Source organism: Meles meles, chromosome 21, assembly GCF_922984935.1.
Source record: "Meles meles chromosome 21, mMelMel3.1 paternal haplotype, whole genome shotgun sequence".
Taxonomy (NCBI): Eukaryota; Metazoa; Chordata; class Mammalia; order Carnivora; family Mustelidae; genus Meles; species Meles meles.
The window spans coordinates 14,975,078-14,992,235 of record NC_060086.1 but is presented as its reverse complement, the minus strand read 5'-3'; the positions used below and the strand labels follow the sequence as shown (position 1 = coordinate 14,992,235).

Here is a 17,158-nt window from a genome sequence, read left to right as displayed (position 1 = left end):
GTGTAAGCAGACGGAGAGATGAGGACACGGGCGGCGCGGCCTCTCCCCCTGATGGCCTTCCCAGTCCGAGGCCGGGCGCTGCCATGCGGGGCCACCACTTACTCGGGAGGGGTCCAAAAGCTGCTCTATCTGCCGGTCCTTTCTGCTATTTTCCTCTTCTAGGCGCCGAAGCTTTGTTCTCATGAGATCCACATCACTTTTCTGCATGTGCAGTGACTGAAGGGAGACAGAACCACACACACGTGCACCTGTGCACACACACGTGCACACGAACGGCCCGGTCAAACGCCCGTCAGAGCAGATCTTGCAAGGCGGCCTGGTGCCCAGTCAGGGCGCTGTGTGTGTCACGGAGGGGAAGGACGGCTGGATGTCACGCCAAGGAGCCCTGTGTCTGTCATAGCGTGTGTCGCTAAAACTCGTCAAAGGCTAACTATCATCCTCTCAATGCCCTTGTCCTCTGTTGGGGCTCAGGGGGTCAAAGCAAAGGCCCCACAGGTTTTCACCAATCTGGGGTGAACTGGGGAGAAAAGACCATGCAGCCCATTTCCCGCGAAACTGAGTTGATTCAATCCCACAGCTACTGTGTACTTGGAATTCTCTCTCGCTTCCTACTCGGGACTTACATCACCCTTTTAGGAAACAGCAATGGCAGGGTATTTCTCAGTTTTGTCTTCCATCTCCTCACTGAAAAAGCTCTCTCCCAGGCCGTGGAACACCAGAGCCCAGAGAGCGTGAGGTTTGGTGGCACTCACAAGCCACAACGGGCAGTGCCCACGCCGTCTGCCAGTGCAGTCAACCAGCTGCCAGCATCGGCCCGTAGCCAAACTGGCCAGCTCTCCTGGGAACACCCTTCTCCGTTCCAGGCACTCGTGGTGTGCAGGAAGGGAGACAGTGTCTGAACAAAACCACCACCGGCCAGCCGACTCAAAGCATGCGCCCATGGAGGGAGGCCTGGCAGGTCGGCCACACGCCCGCAATAGGCCAGTAGCGCTCTGGGGCACGAGAGGTCCCTGGCACTCAGTGAAGGTTTAATCAATAAGTCAGTTCATGCACAGCCGTTGAAAAGGAGAAGAAATCATATCATGGGAATTCTACTTCTGGAAATAGGGGGTACACTCGCTGTTCCCTCCTGCTTTGTACCCTGAGAAACCTTGGACAGTGTATAGGAGGCAAAAATGAGGAGGCTCAGAAGGGTAGGGAGAAGCAGCAGACTAGTTCAGGACCCAGGAGATGACCGCAGGGTACCCCCTTGTGCCTCATACTCACTCACCGGAGTATGGGGGAAAGGCAAAGCCTGGACGAGCCCATGGGCACAGACAGGAGAGCCTCCTCTCCCCAGCAGGAAAGGGCACCTCACCAGGCAGAAAACTTATGGACAATAATGGCTCCACTTTGGGCAGACCCTGCAGAACGGAGCGTGGCCCCATCCCTATCAGTGACAGCTGAATGCAGAGCCCAGCCCCGACACCCGCCACCCCTGTCAGGCTGTAGCAAAGCTCCCTGCCCCCTCCTTGCTGGGGGAGGGGGTGGTCAGAGGAGGTGTGGGGGAGGGTCAGGACTTCCCTGTCCAGGGGTAATGAGGCCACACACACACACGCAAAATAAAATGCGAGACTTAAATCCTAACATACCAAAAATTACATTAAATGTAAGTGATCTAAACAAACCACCCGGAAGACAGAAACAGGCAAAGTAGACTAAGACCAGCCATATGTTGTCTACAAGAAGCTTTTACCATGGCCAGAAAGGAGGTGGCAGTAGAAGGATGGAAAGAGACACACCACTGAAACATTAACCAAAGAAAGCAGGAGTGGGCCCGTTAGTGCCAGTCAAAGCAGACATCAGAGAGCAGAGACGGATGTCACGTAGCAACTATCAGGGTCAATGGGACACAGTGACCCTTAAAGGCACACACTGGAGGGGAAGTGACAAGACTGGAGGGGAAGCCAGACCCATGAGCACGGTGTGGCCTTCGATACCATTTCCCTGAGCAAGCAGCTGCACAGAAAGCCAGCAGGGGTGCCGGGGAGCGCACCTGGCACCCCACAGAGGCTGACGGCCCGCACACCACACCCTGCCTGCCAGCAGCGTGCGTGCCCTCTTCCCAGGCCCGTGGCATAGATGCGAGGACGGTCACTCCCTGGGCCATGTGGCCAACCTGGACACACTTACAAGAAACGAAACTACATGGGGTGAGTTCTGTGGCTGCAACGAGTCCACCACAAGTCGGCAACAAAAACAACATGAAAATCTCTAAACTCTCAGACACTCAACGACATAATTCTAAATAATCATGGGCCAAAGGGTCTTCAGGGAATTAGCACAACAGAAAAGTACAATAATATCAAACTTGGCAGGATGCAGCTGGGCCAGGGCTGAGTGGAAGGAGCCACAGTACAGGCCACCCTGGAAGGTTCCCAGGGCAGGACACTCAGTGGAAAATGCCAGTCTCCAGAGGTCCCATACGGTACGATTCCATGTACAGAGCATCATCAGGATGCCAAGATTATAGCGACAGGGAGAAGTCATGGTCACTGGGAGTTAGGAATGGTGAGCGGGGAGGGAGACAGGTATGACCACAAAGGGACAGCTCAAGGGACAGCCTGGGACAGCACGTGTGCTGACAGTGTGGCAGGTACATGACCACACACGTGGCAACATGACACGGAACTGGACACGCACACGGCGCCCACGTCCATGTCCTGGTTTTGATACTGTGCTGATGGGTGGGGGAAACCAGTGCAGGGTCAGGGGGCTCTCCGTGCCACCTCTGCCACTGCTCGGGACAGTCTACACCCTGGCTCTTTGCTGAGTGTCAGGCTCCCTGGGACGGTCTACACCGCCAGCCCCTCATTGAGTGTCGGGCTCCCTGGGGCGGTCTACACCACTGGCCCCTCGCTGAGTGCCGGGCATGGCATGCAAGCACTCGCACCAGTACTCGGCTGAGCTCTCACAGCAACCCTGTGAGAACCTCTATGGTCCCCATTTTCAGCAGGAAACTGAGGCATCACTTGCCTAGAAAAACGACTGATGCTCCAGACCCCAGAGCCACGGTGTCAAGGAAGCAGACTCTCTTCTCTGTGTCTAGAAGCCTAGGCTGATTTTTTCCAGAAGCCTGTGACGGTTAAGTCTGAATAAATTCAGCGTAATTTTACCCAGAGACCCACTTCTAGCCCCAGAAAGACTCAAGAGTGCTACCGCAGTGATTATTCAGAGTTCAAAATCGGGGTTCTCCCCACGATCAGCAGCTGTCCAACACCTGCCCTGAGAACGTGGTGCTCAGGAGGCACCATCACTGCTGGGCACTCCGTGGGGCACAGTCTCTTGGTTCTACCTGGAATCTGAGCATCTTGTCTGGACCGACGCAGAAGGACTGTGTCTTGTACGCGGCGGCTAGACCAGGGGCTCCTCAGGCAGGGACGGCTCGCAGGCCTATCGCCATGGCCAGGCCCTGGACGTGCTTCCTGCCCACACCCTGTTTAACCTCTGGTCCCCAGACAGGCCGTGGGCCCCCAGATGGGGTTCGGCTGGTGGGGACGGTAGGGCTAGAAAGAGACTGAGGTTATGGAAGGGAGCGAGCCCTGGCCTCTTCTCTAGCGGCCTGAGAATGCGCATGGGCCCTAAAGCACAGCATGGCAGTCATGGTTACGGTGACGGTGACAAGGATGACGGGGATTCAGCTCAGTGCACTTCATACGTCAGGGACTGGGAGATAGCACGCGGCGGGAAAAGCAGCCTTGGCCTCAGGAGGCAGATGGCCTTAGTGGAAGTCTTCATTCTGCTACTGGTTGACCTTGGATGGACGACTACCTTGTCTGAGTCTCAAGGTCATCACCAGCTAAGAGCCGTGAACTTCCTCACAGACTCCTGTGGAGATCCACAGAGCGAGGGCACATGGATGTCCAGTTCACATGGAAGACACACACACACACAAACACACGCACGGGAGGCTACTGATAACAATGACACCAGCGACCTTACCCAATGCCAAACCTCTGTGCCGAGGGACTGTGAGGTCAAGCCCGTGTTTCCCCCGCCTCCCTGCCATGCTGTGGGAGCAGAGCAAAGATGGCGCTGACACGCCGGGGAGGCCTCGCCCGTGGCTGCTGCAAGGTGGGCCACCAGGTTCCAAGGCACGGGGCCGGGCTTCGAACTCGGGCATCCCTCCAAAGTTCACACAGACACATCAGCACCGACCCAGGCCTTCCCCCCCGTCCTTGCAGAAGGCTCTCGCTGTCCAAAACCAGCAAGGGACAGTCAGAAACACTACCTTCTTCAGCTCGATGATCTCGTCGTACATGTCTTCCTTCTCTCTGTAGACGGGGGTCCCGGGAACGTGACCTGGAGGGCGACACACAAATGTCTGAAAAGATCATCCCAACAGCAGAAAGAATTCCTGGCGTACCTTAAGGAAAACCTGGAAGTTGATAAAATTACCCTTTTTAAAAAAGGATTAAAAAAAATAAAAAAGCAAAAATACTTGCATGTTTTTTAGCCTGACCACAATACTTCTCCCGAAAGTAAGGAGACCAAAACTGATAGCAATGCAGAAAGATAAAGCAGAAGGAAATGGAAAGGTGTGAACACAGGGCTTACTTGCAGGAAAAGGAAAGACGGGCCAAAAGGAGAAGCGGTATGTTCAGGTTTTAAATAGCCAACAAAACGAAAAGACTAACACCCCTTCCCATGTCGAAGCGGTGAGGCACATTCTGGTTCTGATGTGATACCTGATATACAGAGACTCCAAACCATCGAAGCCTAAAGTAGAACTCGGAGCCAGCCAGCGCGGGCCGGGGTTCAGCTCTCGGTCACAGTGACAAGGGCGGAGGCCCTCAAGGAGAGCTGTGATAGCCGGGCAGGAAACGTGGGGAAAGGCCAGGCAGGAAGACAGAGACAGGACAACAGACACAGCTTTTCTGGTGAGATGTGGGCTTTTCCTTACTTGCAATTGTTATTTCTAAGGTTGTGTGTCCAATAGATTTCATTAAGACTCTAAGTTTAGGGAGCCCGGGAAGGTGTCTCTGTCCACATGAGCAAAGCTACTTTCTAGGAGGACAGAGTGGATTTGCAGGACCCCGTCCTCTCTCCACGATCTCGCAGGGACTCAGCACAGGAAGCCCCAAATCTCACTGTGTCCAAGCAGACCCCGCGCTCTCCCTCCTGCTTTCCCTCACTTGGGGCCTCACCAGCATCACCGGGCTCACCATTGCCGGCAGAACGCCTGAGATCTGACCTCTTCATTCTCAAAGCTTCAGTCACATAGTCGGGTGTGCTGCTGGGGGGGGTGGTCCATGCATGCTCCAAGGTCACGTCTGACTTCAGGGGCTGGGTCAGACTTCCTGGTTTGAACGTGCATGGATTTAATACGACAGGTACACACAAACACGACCGGAGGTTTTGCCTCTAATCATCAATCTTCCTGGGTGGAAGACAGCTTAAGGCGGCCATCAGATAGTGGCGATCGGTGCCTTGCTGCTAAGTGTTCAATAAGCAGATCTCAAGAGACAAAGAAAGCCCAGGTCTGTAGCATCTGCTTAGCTCCCTGGTATAAATATCCCCACCACGTCCAATCTACGCTGCCAGGGTGACATCGACCAGCTCCCAAAATTCCTAAAATGGAACAAGAGGCTCGTGCAAGCTGGCAGGAGCAGGCTCCAACAGGCCAGGCTGGCCAGGCCGAGGCCTCCTAAGACTCAAAGACGAACGGTGTCACACACGCAGACCGTCAGAAAACACACTGACCGGTTCATAAAGGTTACGAGGCTCAATGTCTTTGAGAAGATTAAAAACAATGTCATTCAAGGAAGTCAAATCACAAACTGTAGCTTAAGTCACCACCCTCGATTCCTAACTCTCTCCTGTGGAGCGGGAAAGGTCTCTGTCAGAGCGACCACATACCTGGCTTTGAGCTTCCCAGCCACAGTCTCTGTGGGGTTAAGGACATTCTGTTACCAAGAGGCATGCTTGCTGCTGTCCTCAAAGATCTCCAAGACGCCACTTTTCTCGGCTTAGAGTGATAAGGTGACTCTAGAAAGTCAACACATGGTTTCAGAGGTGCAAGAGATCAATGCCCTCTCCCAATGCAAGCGTCTCAGACAATAACCAGACCACAGACTAGTTGCAAGAATATTCTGGCAAAAGTAAAAAACACAGTTATGATGTGTAGATGTATTTACATTTCCTTTTAAAATTTCATTATAAAGACATAACGGGAAATTTATCTAAAAATACAAATCCATAATTCTGGCAATATTGGATGTTTTCCGATGCATGTGTAGCTCGGCATAGCCGCAGTTTAGTGAACATACAATTTTGTGTCCTTTATACTCGACATTGTAAAAAATTTTCCATTTTTCTTCCACAAGCAATAATATCAAGAACTTAATATATTAAAAAATGTGGGGCGCCTGGGTGGCTCAGTGGTTTAAGCCGCTGCCTTCGGCTCAGGTCATGATCTCAGGGTCCTGGGATCGAGTCCCGCATCGGGCTCTCTGCTCGGCAGGGAGCCTGCTTCCCTCTCACTCTCTCTGCCTGCCTCTCTGCCTACTTGTGATCTCTCTCTGTCAAATAAATAAATAAAATCTTAAAAAAAAAATGTGGAAGAAATGAGAAGAAAATTACCTTTCCAGGGCATTTTTTACTTTGTTATTAAAATAAGGGAAATGTTTTAAAGCTCTTTTTAAATCTGGGATTTCATCTCTTTAATTATGGAAGACATGACAAATGTATGTGAAAACTTAGTTATCCAAAAAACAGGCTCATACTTAGCAAAGAAATGTCTGTCTAGAGCAGTTCCTAAAAACCTAAGTCTAATATGTTTAGTTTTTTAAAAATTTCTATGTTTTGGGACACCTGGGCGGTTCAGTTGTTAAGCTGCTGCCTTCGTCTCAGGTCATGATTCCAGTGTCCTGGAATTGAGCCCCACATTCGGCTCCCTGCTCAGCGGGAAACCTGCTTCTCCCTCTCCCACCCCCCACTGCTTGTGTTCCCTCTCTCACTATCTCTGTCAAATAAATAAATAAAATCTTTAAAAAAAAATTCTATGTTTTTGGGGAGCCTGGGTGGCTCAGTCGTTGAGCATGTACCTTCGGCTCAGGTCATGATTCTGGGGTCCTGGGATCGAGCCCCATGTCAGGCTCCCTGCTCAGTAGGAAGCCTGTTTCTCCCTCTCCCTCCCCCTGCTTATGTTCCCACTCTTCTTGTCTCTCTATCAAATAAATAAATAAAATCTAAAAAAAAATTTTTTTTTCCTATGTTTTTTTCATGGCTTCAAAATTTATGAGAAACGTCCCATTATGATTTAGAACAGGAGAACAAACACTCATTTGACCCGGACACATTTTCGCTCACTGGGACATCTGATGGCTTTCCAAAATTGTCCATTTAAGTGTTCACTTATAAAGTAAACCAGCAATCAGGTAAACAGCTGTCCAAGCAACATTTCCCTCCTAAATGCATGTGATTCATCAACGAATAGTAAGAATTCCTCAGGAAATGTGCGCGCACACGGACCAAAGCAGGAAAGGCAGAAGGAAACCCAGGCGGAGGAGCACGTTGGCGAGCAGGGCCCCCAGAAACCAGCCCCCGTGCTCCGGAAGCTACAGAGCCACGTGGAGCTGGCCTGGACATTACAGAGACACACTTGTGACGTTAACAGGACACGCAGCCGCTGTCGTCATGGCCCAGGAATTCAGACAAAAGCACACCTGCTGAACAGGCTTTCCAAAGGCCATGAGGGGAACGGGCCTTGGGCCTGAGGTCTGGCCAAGCAGTGTGAGAGGCAGTGCTGGCCCACGGAGAGAGGCGCCAGAGCTTGGGGTCAGGACACGCAGGTCAGCGGGGAGCAGGGCAGCCTCAAACAGTGATCAATCAGTGCAGGACCAGACTCCCGGCCAGGCGCCAAGAGAAAGCACGGGAGCCAAGGGGCCGCTGAGGCTCAGCAGCCCCCTCCAGTGGTGATCCGGGGGTTCTCGTTGGTGTAACTTAAATGAAACACAATTCTGACATTTAGAGAAATCAAGATAAAAACAGTTCACTAATTATGATTTTAAACACTTGAAATGCTGACTTTCGGTGAGAATGATGAAAGATGTTGTGATATTTACCTTCGGCACCTCATAGCCATGAGGACTTAAAACAAAATGATTTTAAAACAAGAAGGTTTAAAACACCAACACCCCACTTTCACTTTATATCAATTGTGAGGCTCCTCCATGGAAGGAGAGCAACATCATCAAAAATCCAAACTCAAAGACAATTTCTCTCTAATGTTTATATTTCTTTGTAATAGAAAACACACTTTCTTTCCTTGGCAGGAATTATCTTTCAAATATGTTTCCCTTGGGCTAATATGAAAGTCCGTTAGCATTCTCTGAGTGCGTCATATATGTGACACGGTGTTTGAAATGTGCACGCGTGTAAGGAACATAGATACGTGTGTAATAAAGTCTGGGACTGCCTCAGGTTTTTGGCGAGCAAAAGGAAGCCAATCCAGGATTTAAACTTTGTCCTGAAGACACTCCTAAGGGTAAAATTCACCTGTGGCTCACTGTGCTCTAGAGTAATGTCATAACAGCGGAGAGGAAGAGGCTGGCTGGCCATCTGGACAAAGCCCATGTGTCACGGACTGAATATTTGTGGCCCCACATGTCCTACGCTGAGACCTAACCTGTATTGTGATTGCGTGAGGGGGTGAGGCCTGCGGGAGATAACTAGCTCATGACGGGGGCCCTCATGATGGGATTAGTGCCCCCATAAAAGGGACCCCACAGAGCTCCCTCGCCCCTTCGCCCATGGGAGATAAAACCCGGCAGCAGCTGTCCACAGCCCAGAAGAGGCCTCACCAGAACCTGACGGTGGGGCCACCCCAGTCTGGGACGTCCAGCCTCCAGGGCTGTGAGAAGTAACTGTCTGTTGTTCAGAAGGTGCCCAAACTTCAGCTCAGCTGCCTGGGCAAAGGAGAACCCACCCCTGCAACCTTGTACCCGACGGGCAGCCACCTGCTTGCCCACAGCCAAGGACGCTGTCTCCCAGATGGAGTTGCCGCCCCTGCCGAGGACAGGGAGCAAAGAGCCACCGGGCTGGCGCGGCCCGGGTGAACCCACAGGAAACCACGACACCTGCTCAGCCCAGTGTGCGGACAGCAGCTCTCACACAGGAGCCGATCCCGAGGGGACAAGGCTCTCTGGCCACGGCAGCGTTCCAAAGACACAAGTAGGTTCAGAGGGTAGGGAAGGAGCACAAGAGGCCGGAAACATGGCATCTGCTGGGGGCTCTGGGGACCGCGAACAGGAGCCTCAGCCCCTCACTGGGCCTCCTCCCACAGGGAGCACTGGGGCCATGGGGGAAGGCGGGGACCCAAAGAGTGACAGCTCGTAATGCCCCAACACAAAACGGAGCCAAGCAGTGGATGGAAGCATCGCATTTCAATGACCCCAAGTGTTTGAAGGAGGCATTCGCGATCCTTCTTCCAAGACGCCAGGGAAGGACAGCTTCTGAAAACCATTTTCTGAGTTCAACTGCAGAAATCTGAGGGATGAGGGGCCTGGTCATACTTACTCGGTGATGTGGGTGGAGGTTTGTGGAAACTTTTCCTTTTTGTTTTCTGAAAGAAAGAGGAAATGAGGTAAAGCACACTGAGCCTTCTAGCAGCCCCGAGGCCCCAGTGGAGAAGCGCGGGCGTGTTCAGGAGGGGTCGGAGCCGGTGCGGGGCAGTGACAGAGGACCTGAACTCAGCAGAGACATGAGCGCAGTCTGAGCCAAGGAAAAAGCCCACGGCACGGTGGGGCGACCCCAGGACACATGATCAGAGCCGCGCTCCAGCCAAGTTGGGTCCCCGGGGCCCTGGCAACACTACATAGGCACAGACTGAAGACACCCCACAAATGGCGTATCTTCGACCACCCCACTGTCCTCATGCCAGCGCCTGGAGCGTCAGGCTGGGACTGTCAATGAGGGTGGATTCGGCAAGAAGGAATGCTTGTGAACAAGGCACCTGAAAGGCCGCCTGGGGAGGGCTGGTCCAGCAGAGGAGTGACCCTGTCGGCATCCCGTCTTCCGGGACAACCCTGATGCCAGGTCTGGAACTGGGCACCAACTGGGTTCTCCTACCCACTACTGATGTGCCCATGCCACAGGGGTCTCTCATGGTAGACGGGGGGCCCGAGAGGCTCCCCCCGAGTTCACAGAGCTGCGGTGCAAAGGGGGATTTGCTGGGGCCACGTGCCCTCAGGGCTCTCTGCTGAGGGATGACAGACACGCTGTCCACTCTCCCTTCAGGCTAGCTCCAGCAGCCCCGGGGCCATCCAGCCACGACATCATGCAGCACCAGGATGGCTGCCAAAGGGTCTCCTCTGTCTTCCTGGAGCCCTCACCCTCTCCTTACAGGTCAGGACTGGGGGCCGAGGGGTTGTAGCCAAAACCAGACCCAGGAGAGGAGCTCACCATCTGCCTCAAATATACGCCATTTGGGACTAACATCTGCACACAAGTCTTAAAACTATAACCACAGTTGTTTACATCCAACTGAGGGCTCAAAACTCTTCAGGTGCTGAGGAGCACGTGCGGTTTGTATTCCAGCTCTAAACTCAACACTTGGGGGGAATGACCTCATGCACGCATTTGGGTAACATGAGCAACGGCAAAACAGGCAGCGCGGGGGTAAGCAGCTGCCCCCAGTCACACTCACCGTCTCAAAGTCAGAGTCAAAGGTAATTGCAGATAGACTGTCATCTCCCTGGAAGAAGAGATGCAAACATTGAAATTTTAGGGCACCTACTTGGCTCCCCACGGTCGTACACACAAGGTGGAAAGAGCCCATCCACAGATACACAGGCAGAGACTCAAGAAACCCGGCCAGAGTAAGCACGTGGCGGCCAGACAGCTCAGCCCCGCAGAAAGAAGGGGTGGGGGGACACAGAGCAGAGCCTCTGCCTGCAGGACAACTCCATGTCTGGGCCCCTAGCGACACCATTGGCACAAACTGTTGATAAAGAGACAGTCTGGGATAAAAGGATTTCGTTTTCCACATTTTTAAAACGTGCTCTCGTTCACCTTACATCAAAGTACGTGGAATCTGTGACTGGATCCTGATCAGAACAAGTTGAAGTCGTTCAAAAAACCATACTCATTAATACATGCATTATTCAGACACATAACGCTTCCTGCCCTGACCTGGGGGAAGGGGAGGCAAATAAAATCTGTGCTGTCTAATTTCAGGACTAGGAGGTCGTTTCTCAAGAGAAGAGTGTTTCCATGTAACTCACTGGCTCAAAGTTTACATCCTGAAAAAAGGAGAGAGACGGGAGGAGCAAAATTTAAATTCTTTCGGACTGTTTTGTCACTGGTTTACGAAGCTGCTGCTGGGAGTTAGGACCGCACGCCCCTCCTGTGAACCGACTATCCGTGTCTGGCTGCGGGGGTCCGTGGTGTGGTGGAGCCCACTTCCCACCCCAAAAGGACTTTGCTGAAAGGCACACGGATCCTCTGCAGGGCTGAGGGTCGACACCTAAACAACATGCTGCTAGCAGCTTGCAGGTCCACTGCAAATGGGGGCAGCGTCCCCCCTCTCCAAAACCCAGAGTCAGGACTAATGGTGTGGCGTGACGTGGGGCCGGGGAAGGGAGCGTGCTCCGATAAGCACAATCTTTTACCAGCCACTGACTTGGGTTTTTGAGGTCACTAAACAGATGATCTTTTCAGGGGGAAAGAGCACATGCCGATTAGCGAGAGGACTTTGCCTTGAGCAGAGTGTATGAATATAACATGCAACATTTAGTAAGGGAAGACAGGGGATTCAACGTGCAGATCCTGGGCAAGACCAGAGGAGCCACTGTGGCGACCGCATCCAGGTGCCCGGGCATCGCCAAGGACACGCCTGCCAACGGCGCATGTGAACCGGCTGGAAACCACACAGCAAGCAAGAGGTTTCTCTTGTGGACACTGGTCATTATTACTTGTTCTGAATACACCCTTGAAAGCTGTAGTGACCTGAAGGCTCAATGAGGGAATGAAGTTGTGTGTGTGCGGTGGATAACGCCGAGGGACCTCCCTCTCCCACAGGTGTGCCTGCCCACCACACCCTCTCCCCAGCCAGTCCTCCCCACGGGTCACCGTGGTGTCTAGCCCTGCCAGCCACGTCTGGAGCCACGGAGCTGCTGCAGACCCGCCCCTTCCACCGGCAGGAGGCCATAGATGGCATTAAAAACAGCGACCACGTTAAAGAGAAAAACCAATAGCGAACACATTAACAGCCGGCTCTCTGAGGCTGCCGGGATGGACAGCACCTGTTGTGCGACGGGAACCAAGGGGCCATGGGCGGGCAAGCAGTCCATGGGTAGAGAGTCCCGGGAGGCCTGGAGGGGCATCAGGCTTCTGTGCATGTTGTACGATATGGGTCATGCCACTGACCCTCCCCATCTCAGCTTCCTCGACCACAGAGGACACGTTCCTCTACCAGATTTTTTTTTTAATTTATTTATTTGACAGACAGAGATGACAAGTAGGTAGAGAGGCAGGCAGAGAGAGAGGGGGAAGCAGGCTCCCCGCCGAGCATGGAGCCCGATGTGGGGCTCGATCCCAGGACCCTGGGATCATGACCCGAACTGAAGGCAGAGGCTTTAACCCACCAAGCCACCCAGGCGTCCCTCTACCAGATTTTTAAAAGCACTGAAAGACCACATACACTACTAATTAAACACAGAGGGAGAAGACACGGCATGTCCATCTGCGATGCGGGGGCCTGTGGGGACTCAGTTCATGGTGACAGTGAGGAAGGGATACACTTCCAGAATGGTTGGGTGAGGAGCTTGGGCAACTGTCTCTTCTACCACCATTGAACACAGAAGCTTATAAAATAAATAATCGCTTGAGGTTTCTGGAAATTGACCTAAAGGCATAGAGCAATAGAGGAAGATTCATTCAAGTAAATCTACTTAATGTGGGGGGAAATAGTGGGAATCCAGGGCACCCCTCGCCCCCAAACTCCATCCCTTAGAAACTACTTGAGAGATACTCGCTCTAGGTGGGTGCAGGCAGGATTGTGGGGAATGGTAGGGTGTAGGTTCTGCCCCAGATGTGGCAGTCTAGGAATTCTGGGTCCCTAATGCCCCAAGCACTGGCTTGCTGGTAGGGCAGAGGTTCCACACAGGGAGAGTCAAGCCCAGAAGGCCAGCGCCCCCTCCTAAAACAGGGGTTTCACTTCAGGAGAAACACACAGCCATCCCTGCCGCTGAACGTAGCACCAAAGTCCTTCCCCGGGGAAGAGGCAGGCCAGTGGTTGTGCAGGGGGTGAGGGGCACTGGCTTTACTTGTAGTAGGTAGTGGAGCACTCCCACGCCTCCCCGATTCCACGGTCAAGTTGGAGGCCACGGTGACGTGGTGGGGAGCAATTACATAGCCCTCCCGGCCCTGCAATCATTGCAGCAGAAAGTTGACCAGCAGAGCAAGTGGAACTCTAATAGGTCCAGGAGCGCCTTCCTGGGGTCAGAGTCAACCCCGAGGCTCAGGGAGGCCGTCTGCATTAGACCGCACCCACCAGGAGCAGGCTTAGGGTGGGCTTGGAAACATTCTCCACACCACACCTCGATCCACCAAGGGGCACAAGCCCATGGGCACTACCTTGAACCAAACACTGGTTCAACAAGGAACTCCGAGGCTAGAGCAGCTCCCAGGAAGCCAAGCTTAGAGGTAAAAATCACACATCCCTGAAGTCCGGGAGCCACATGGGCGGCTCATGTTGCCCTCTCAGGCTGCCCTTTCAGCTGCTAGACCTTGGCTGCAGGTGGGCAAAACCGTAAACTCCCACCCTGTGCCAGCAGCCTCCAGGACACAGATGCGCACGTGCAGACACACACACCACAGATGCACACGCGCATGCAAGCAGGCACACACATCATGCACACGCACACATACCAGATGCACGCCCGCATGCACACGCAGGCACACACATCACAGACGCCTGCGTGCACACATGCACGTGCAGGCACACACACATACACACAGTGGCCCAGGGTAGAAAGTTGACCAGAAAGTGGCTTGTGCTGACCCAAGAGTGACCCCTAGGTGGTGAGGCTAGAGGATGTAAATAAGAAAGAATCCAAGCAGGGAATCAGAGGCCGCACAGTGTGGGGAGATTGTGTGTGGGTCAGTACAGCCAAGTCACTCAGAGAACAGATGAGCCACCAAGCAAACCACATTGTCCCATGGGGAAGAGGGATCAAAACCCAGAGTTGCTGTAACATTCTTTCTAAATGTCTAGCTTCCAACAGGAAACTATGAGACACAGAGAGAAACAGGACAGTGTGAGCGATAGACTGGGAAAAAGCCGAAAAAGAAACTTTTGAAGGGGCCCAGATGATGGACTCAGCAAAATCTTCAGAGCAGCCGTCATAAATATGTTTGAACTGTGTTGCCAGGAGGCTGCAGGAGGGTCCGGGAGGAGGAACAGGAGGCACAGGGCTTGTGTGAGAGGTCGGGGGGGGGCACCTGAGTAGTAAAGCACATGACACAGAATCTTAAACATGGTGAATGTCTAATAAATGTTCTTACTGTCTTGTTCTAGAAACTCTAAGCTCTTCCACAAGCGTTGGCTCTTAAATCACCGGTGGTCCCACTTGGGCTCCGTGTCACCCCTGTGACTCTGCACACAGCCACTGCGCGGTGAGCCCCTTGGCAGAGAGGAAGCACTCTGGGAAATTACCAGCCAGTCTGAGGCAGCCACAGCCCACTAGAGCCCACTAGGGGAATGGACAGACGGCACAGTGCCTGCTCTCAAGAGGGTTCCTATCTGATATTGGACAGACCCAAGCTGAGCAGAAAGCCACAAATTAGCCTGGACCAAGGGCTGAGAGTCTCCTAAGCGCTGAGAGAGCTTTGTACTAGTTCCTCCAGAAGACCAGGTTCCTTGAGACCAAAGCACAGGGCTTAACTGGTTTTGTGTCCTCAGAGCCTCACGTGGAAGGGGCTTAACAAATCCTTAAGTGTGTAAGAATGTTTACACCCACGCTGTTCCTAGTAGCAAAAAAGTGCAAACAAGAGGGGAAAAGCAGGGAAAAGGATAAAGTAGGGGTAGCCACAGCTCAGACTTTCTAAATCATGCTCTTGAAAATATGTGGCTGTGGGAAACATTAACAACAAATTGAATGGTAAAGATCACAAAACAATTTAAATATGATCTCGATTTTTTTAAAAAGCTGTGTGGGAAGAGATCCATTGAAAAAAGATCAGGAAGGAAATATACCAGCATTAAGGTGATCATGTGTGGGTGGTTAGATCATGAGTAAACTGAGTTCCACATTCTAGCGCTCACAATTTTCACAATCACGACCTAAGGAGTTACTTTCTAAAGATGAAGGAGCAGTGAGTGAGTCCCAGGTAGATGGCCCGACCTTCCAGATGAGGCAGGACTTGGTGCCTTGAGGGATGCTCTGCACAGGTGAGCTCTGTGTAGCCCTGCCCAGCACGGCCTTCTCCGTGAGAAGGAAGCAAAGTGAGCAAAATGCTCTCTGTCTGGAACCCTCCAGAAGCCCTGAAATAAAGTCTAAACTCCCCCGTATGGCCTGCGAAGCTGTCCAGGGTCAAGCCGGTGCCCACCTTCCCCAAGGAGGTTGCCCAGCAAGCTTTCTTTCCCGCCTTGGAAGACACACCATATTCCCCACTCCAGGACCTTAGTGCTTGCTGGCCCTTCTGCGCTCAGATCTCCTTCTGGTCAGGGACATCCAGGGCGTCCTGGGCACCTGCTGGGCGCACGCAGCCTAAAGCAGCCCTCTGCAACCCACCGCGGCCACATAGGTCTGTTTGATGTTCTGCACAAGCTATGTTAGTGCGGTTTACTGCCTCGTTCTCTTCCCACCCGAATGCCACCCATTCATCCACGTTGACCTTCCAGCGAAGAGCATGCGCGCCAAAACCACTCGAAACAGGCAAGCGCTGACAGCATGCTTGCTCTCACCCAAGGGAGGAAACTTGGAGGCACCTCCTCCGGGAAGCCTTCTCGGACCTGTGCTGGGCAGCGCGCTGTTCCCGGGAGCCTGGGGCTTCTTCCCCCGATCCACCCCCCCCCCCCCGCGCGCATCGATGGCTCCGTCCCGCAGCCCCGGCCGCTGGCCCCGCCCCGGAGGCCCGGGTAGGATGGCACTTACGCAGTGGGCTCCGCTGCCCCGCGGACTGCGGTCGCAGGCTCGGCACAGGCCGGGGCCTCGCAGGCGCGGAGCGGCGAGGGCTCAGCGTTCGGGAGGGCTTCCTGGAAGCGGCGGCCTGTGCAGGGGCGGGCGGGGTTTACGGGCCGCTGGGGGCTGGGTGGGGGGCGGCGACGCCCGGCCAGCTGCACGCGGGCGGGGGCCCGAGGGCCGCTCTTATGCGGTAACAATAATGGCAGCTGTCACCCGGCGGCCGCCGGCCGTGCGCCCCTTCCTCCGGCCCGTGCCCGGCCCGGAGAGCCGGAGGTTGTAGGGAGTGAGGAGGCCCGCCCGCGCTTACCGTCTCCGATGCCGGCTCCATGGTGCCTAGCGACATGGCGGCGGCGCTCCCCGGCCGCCCCTGGGCGCTGCGGGCTCGGGTGTCGGGCTGTGTGGCTCCGCCAGACGCCCGGCAGCCCGCAGCCTCCGGGCCTGCCAGCCCGCGCGCCAGCCGCGACCCCGCTGCCATGGCAACCGCACAGCCTGCGGAGCCCCGGATGTGGCCGGCGCCGGCGAGCCCGGCCGACCGTGCGCGTGCGCTGAGGAGCCTGCCGGCCGACCCGCAGCACCCCCGGAGGTGAGGGGCGGGGAGTGGGAAGGATGTCGGAGGTTGGTGGGGGAAGTCCCGAGAGCCCGGCCGGTTGCGTTTAACGAACGGTTCCTGGGGTGCATCCCCCAGCCCTCTCTCGTGGAGGCTCCTCGACAAACCTGTACGCTAGTCACCCCAAAGGGATGCTAGTATTTGTTAGATTAACGCTGGAAGAGACAAGGGGCGTGTGCAGTGTCCCGGGCTGCTCCTTCTGGACAAGGTGGCATTCGTAAAGTTATTCTCCCTGATCTCTGTTTTAGGCTCTTGGGTTCTGATGTAGCCCCAGGACAATAAAAAATAATGAGTTTGCACTGCACTCAGGGGCGTCATGAAGATCTTCAGGAGCACTGGGCTCCAAAGCTTATTTAAATTATTATTAGTAAGTACCATTTGC

The 17,158-nt window shown here is 53.9% G+C and overlaps 1 protein-coding gene across 6 annotated transcripts in view; it reads right to left on the bottom strand.

Annotated features, from left to right (window-relative positions):
• Positions 1-16,723, bottom strand: part of IQCE (IQ motif containing E) — a 46,776-nt gene extending 30,053 nt beyond the window's left edge. For 3 of the 6 annotated variants that reach the window (XM_045993038.1, XM_045993040.1, XM_045993042.1), the window contains exons 1-7: positions 16,477-16,723; positions 10,688-10,735; positions 9,559-9,604; positions 5,899-6,027; positions 5,205-5,339; positions 4,271-4,341; positions 103-216 (exon numbers count right to left, since the gene is read on the bottom strand). In XM_045993038.1, the coding sequence (XP_045848994.1) occupies positions 103-216; positions 4,271-4,341; positions 5,205-5,339; positions 5,899-6,027; positions 9,559-9,604; positions 10,688-10,735; positions 16,477-16,644 (711 nt within the window). In that variant the 5' untranslated portion in view covers positions 16,645-16,723. Of the gene's footprint in view, positions 1-102; positions 217-4,270; positions 4,342-5,204; positions 5,340-5,898; positions 6,028-7,706; positions 7,804-9,558; positions 9,605-10,687; positions 10,736-16,139 lie in introns of those variants that run through there. The other 3 variants (XM_045993043.1, XM_045993041.1, XM_045993044.1) reach the window with 3 other exon arrangements.
• Between the last annotated feature and the right edge of the window lie 435 nt (positions 16,724-17,158).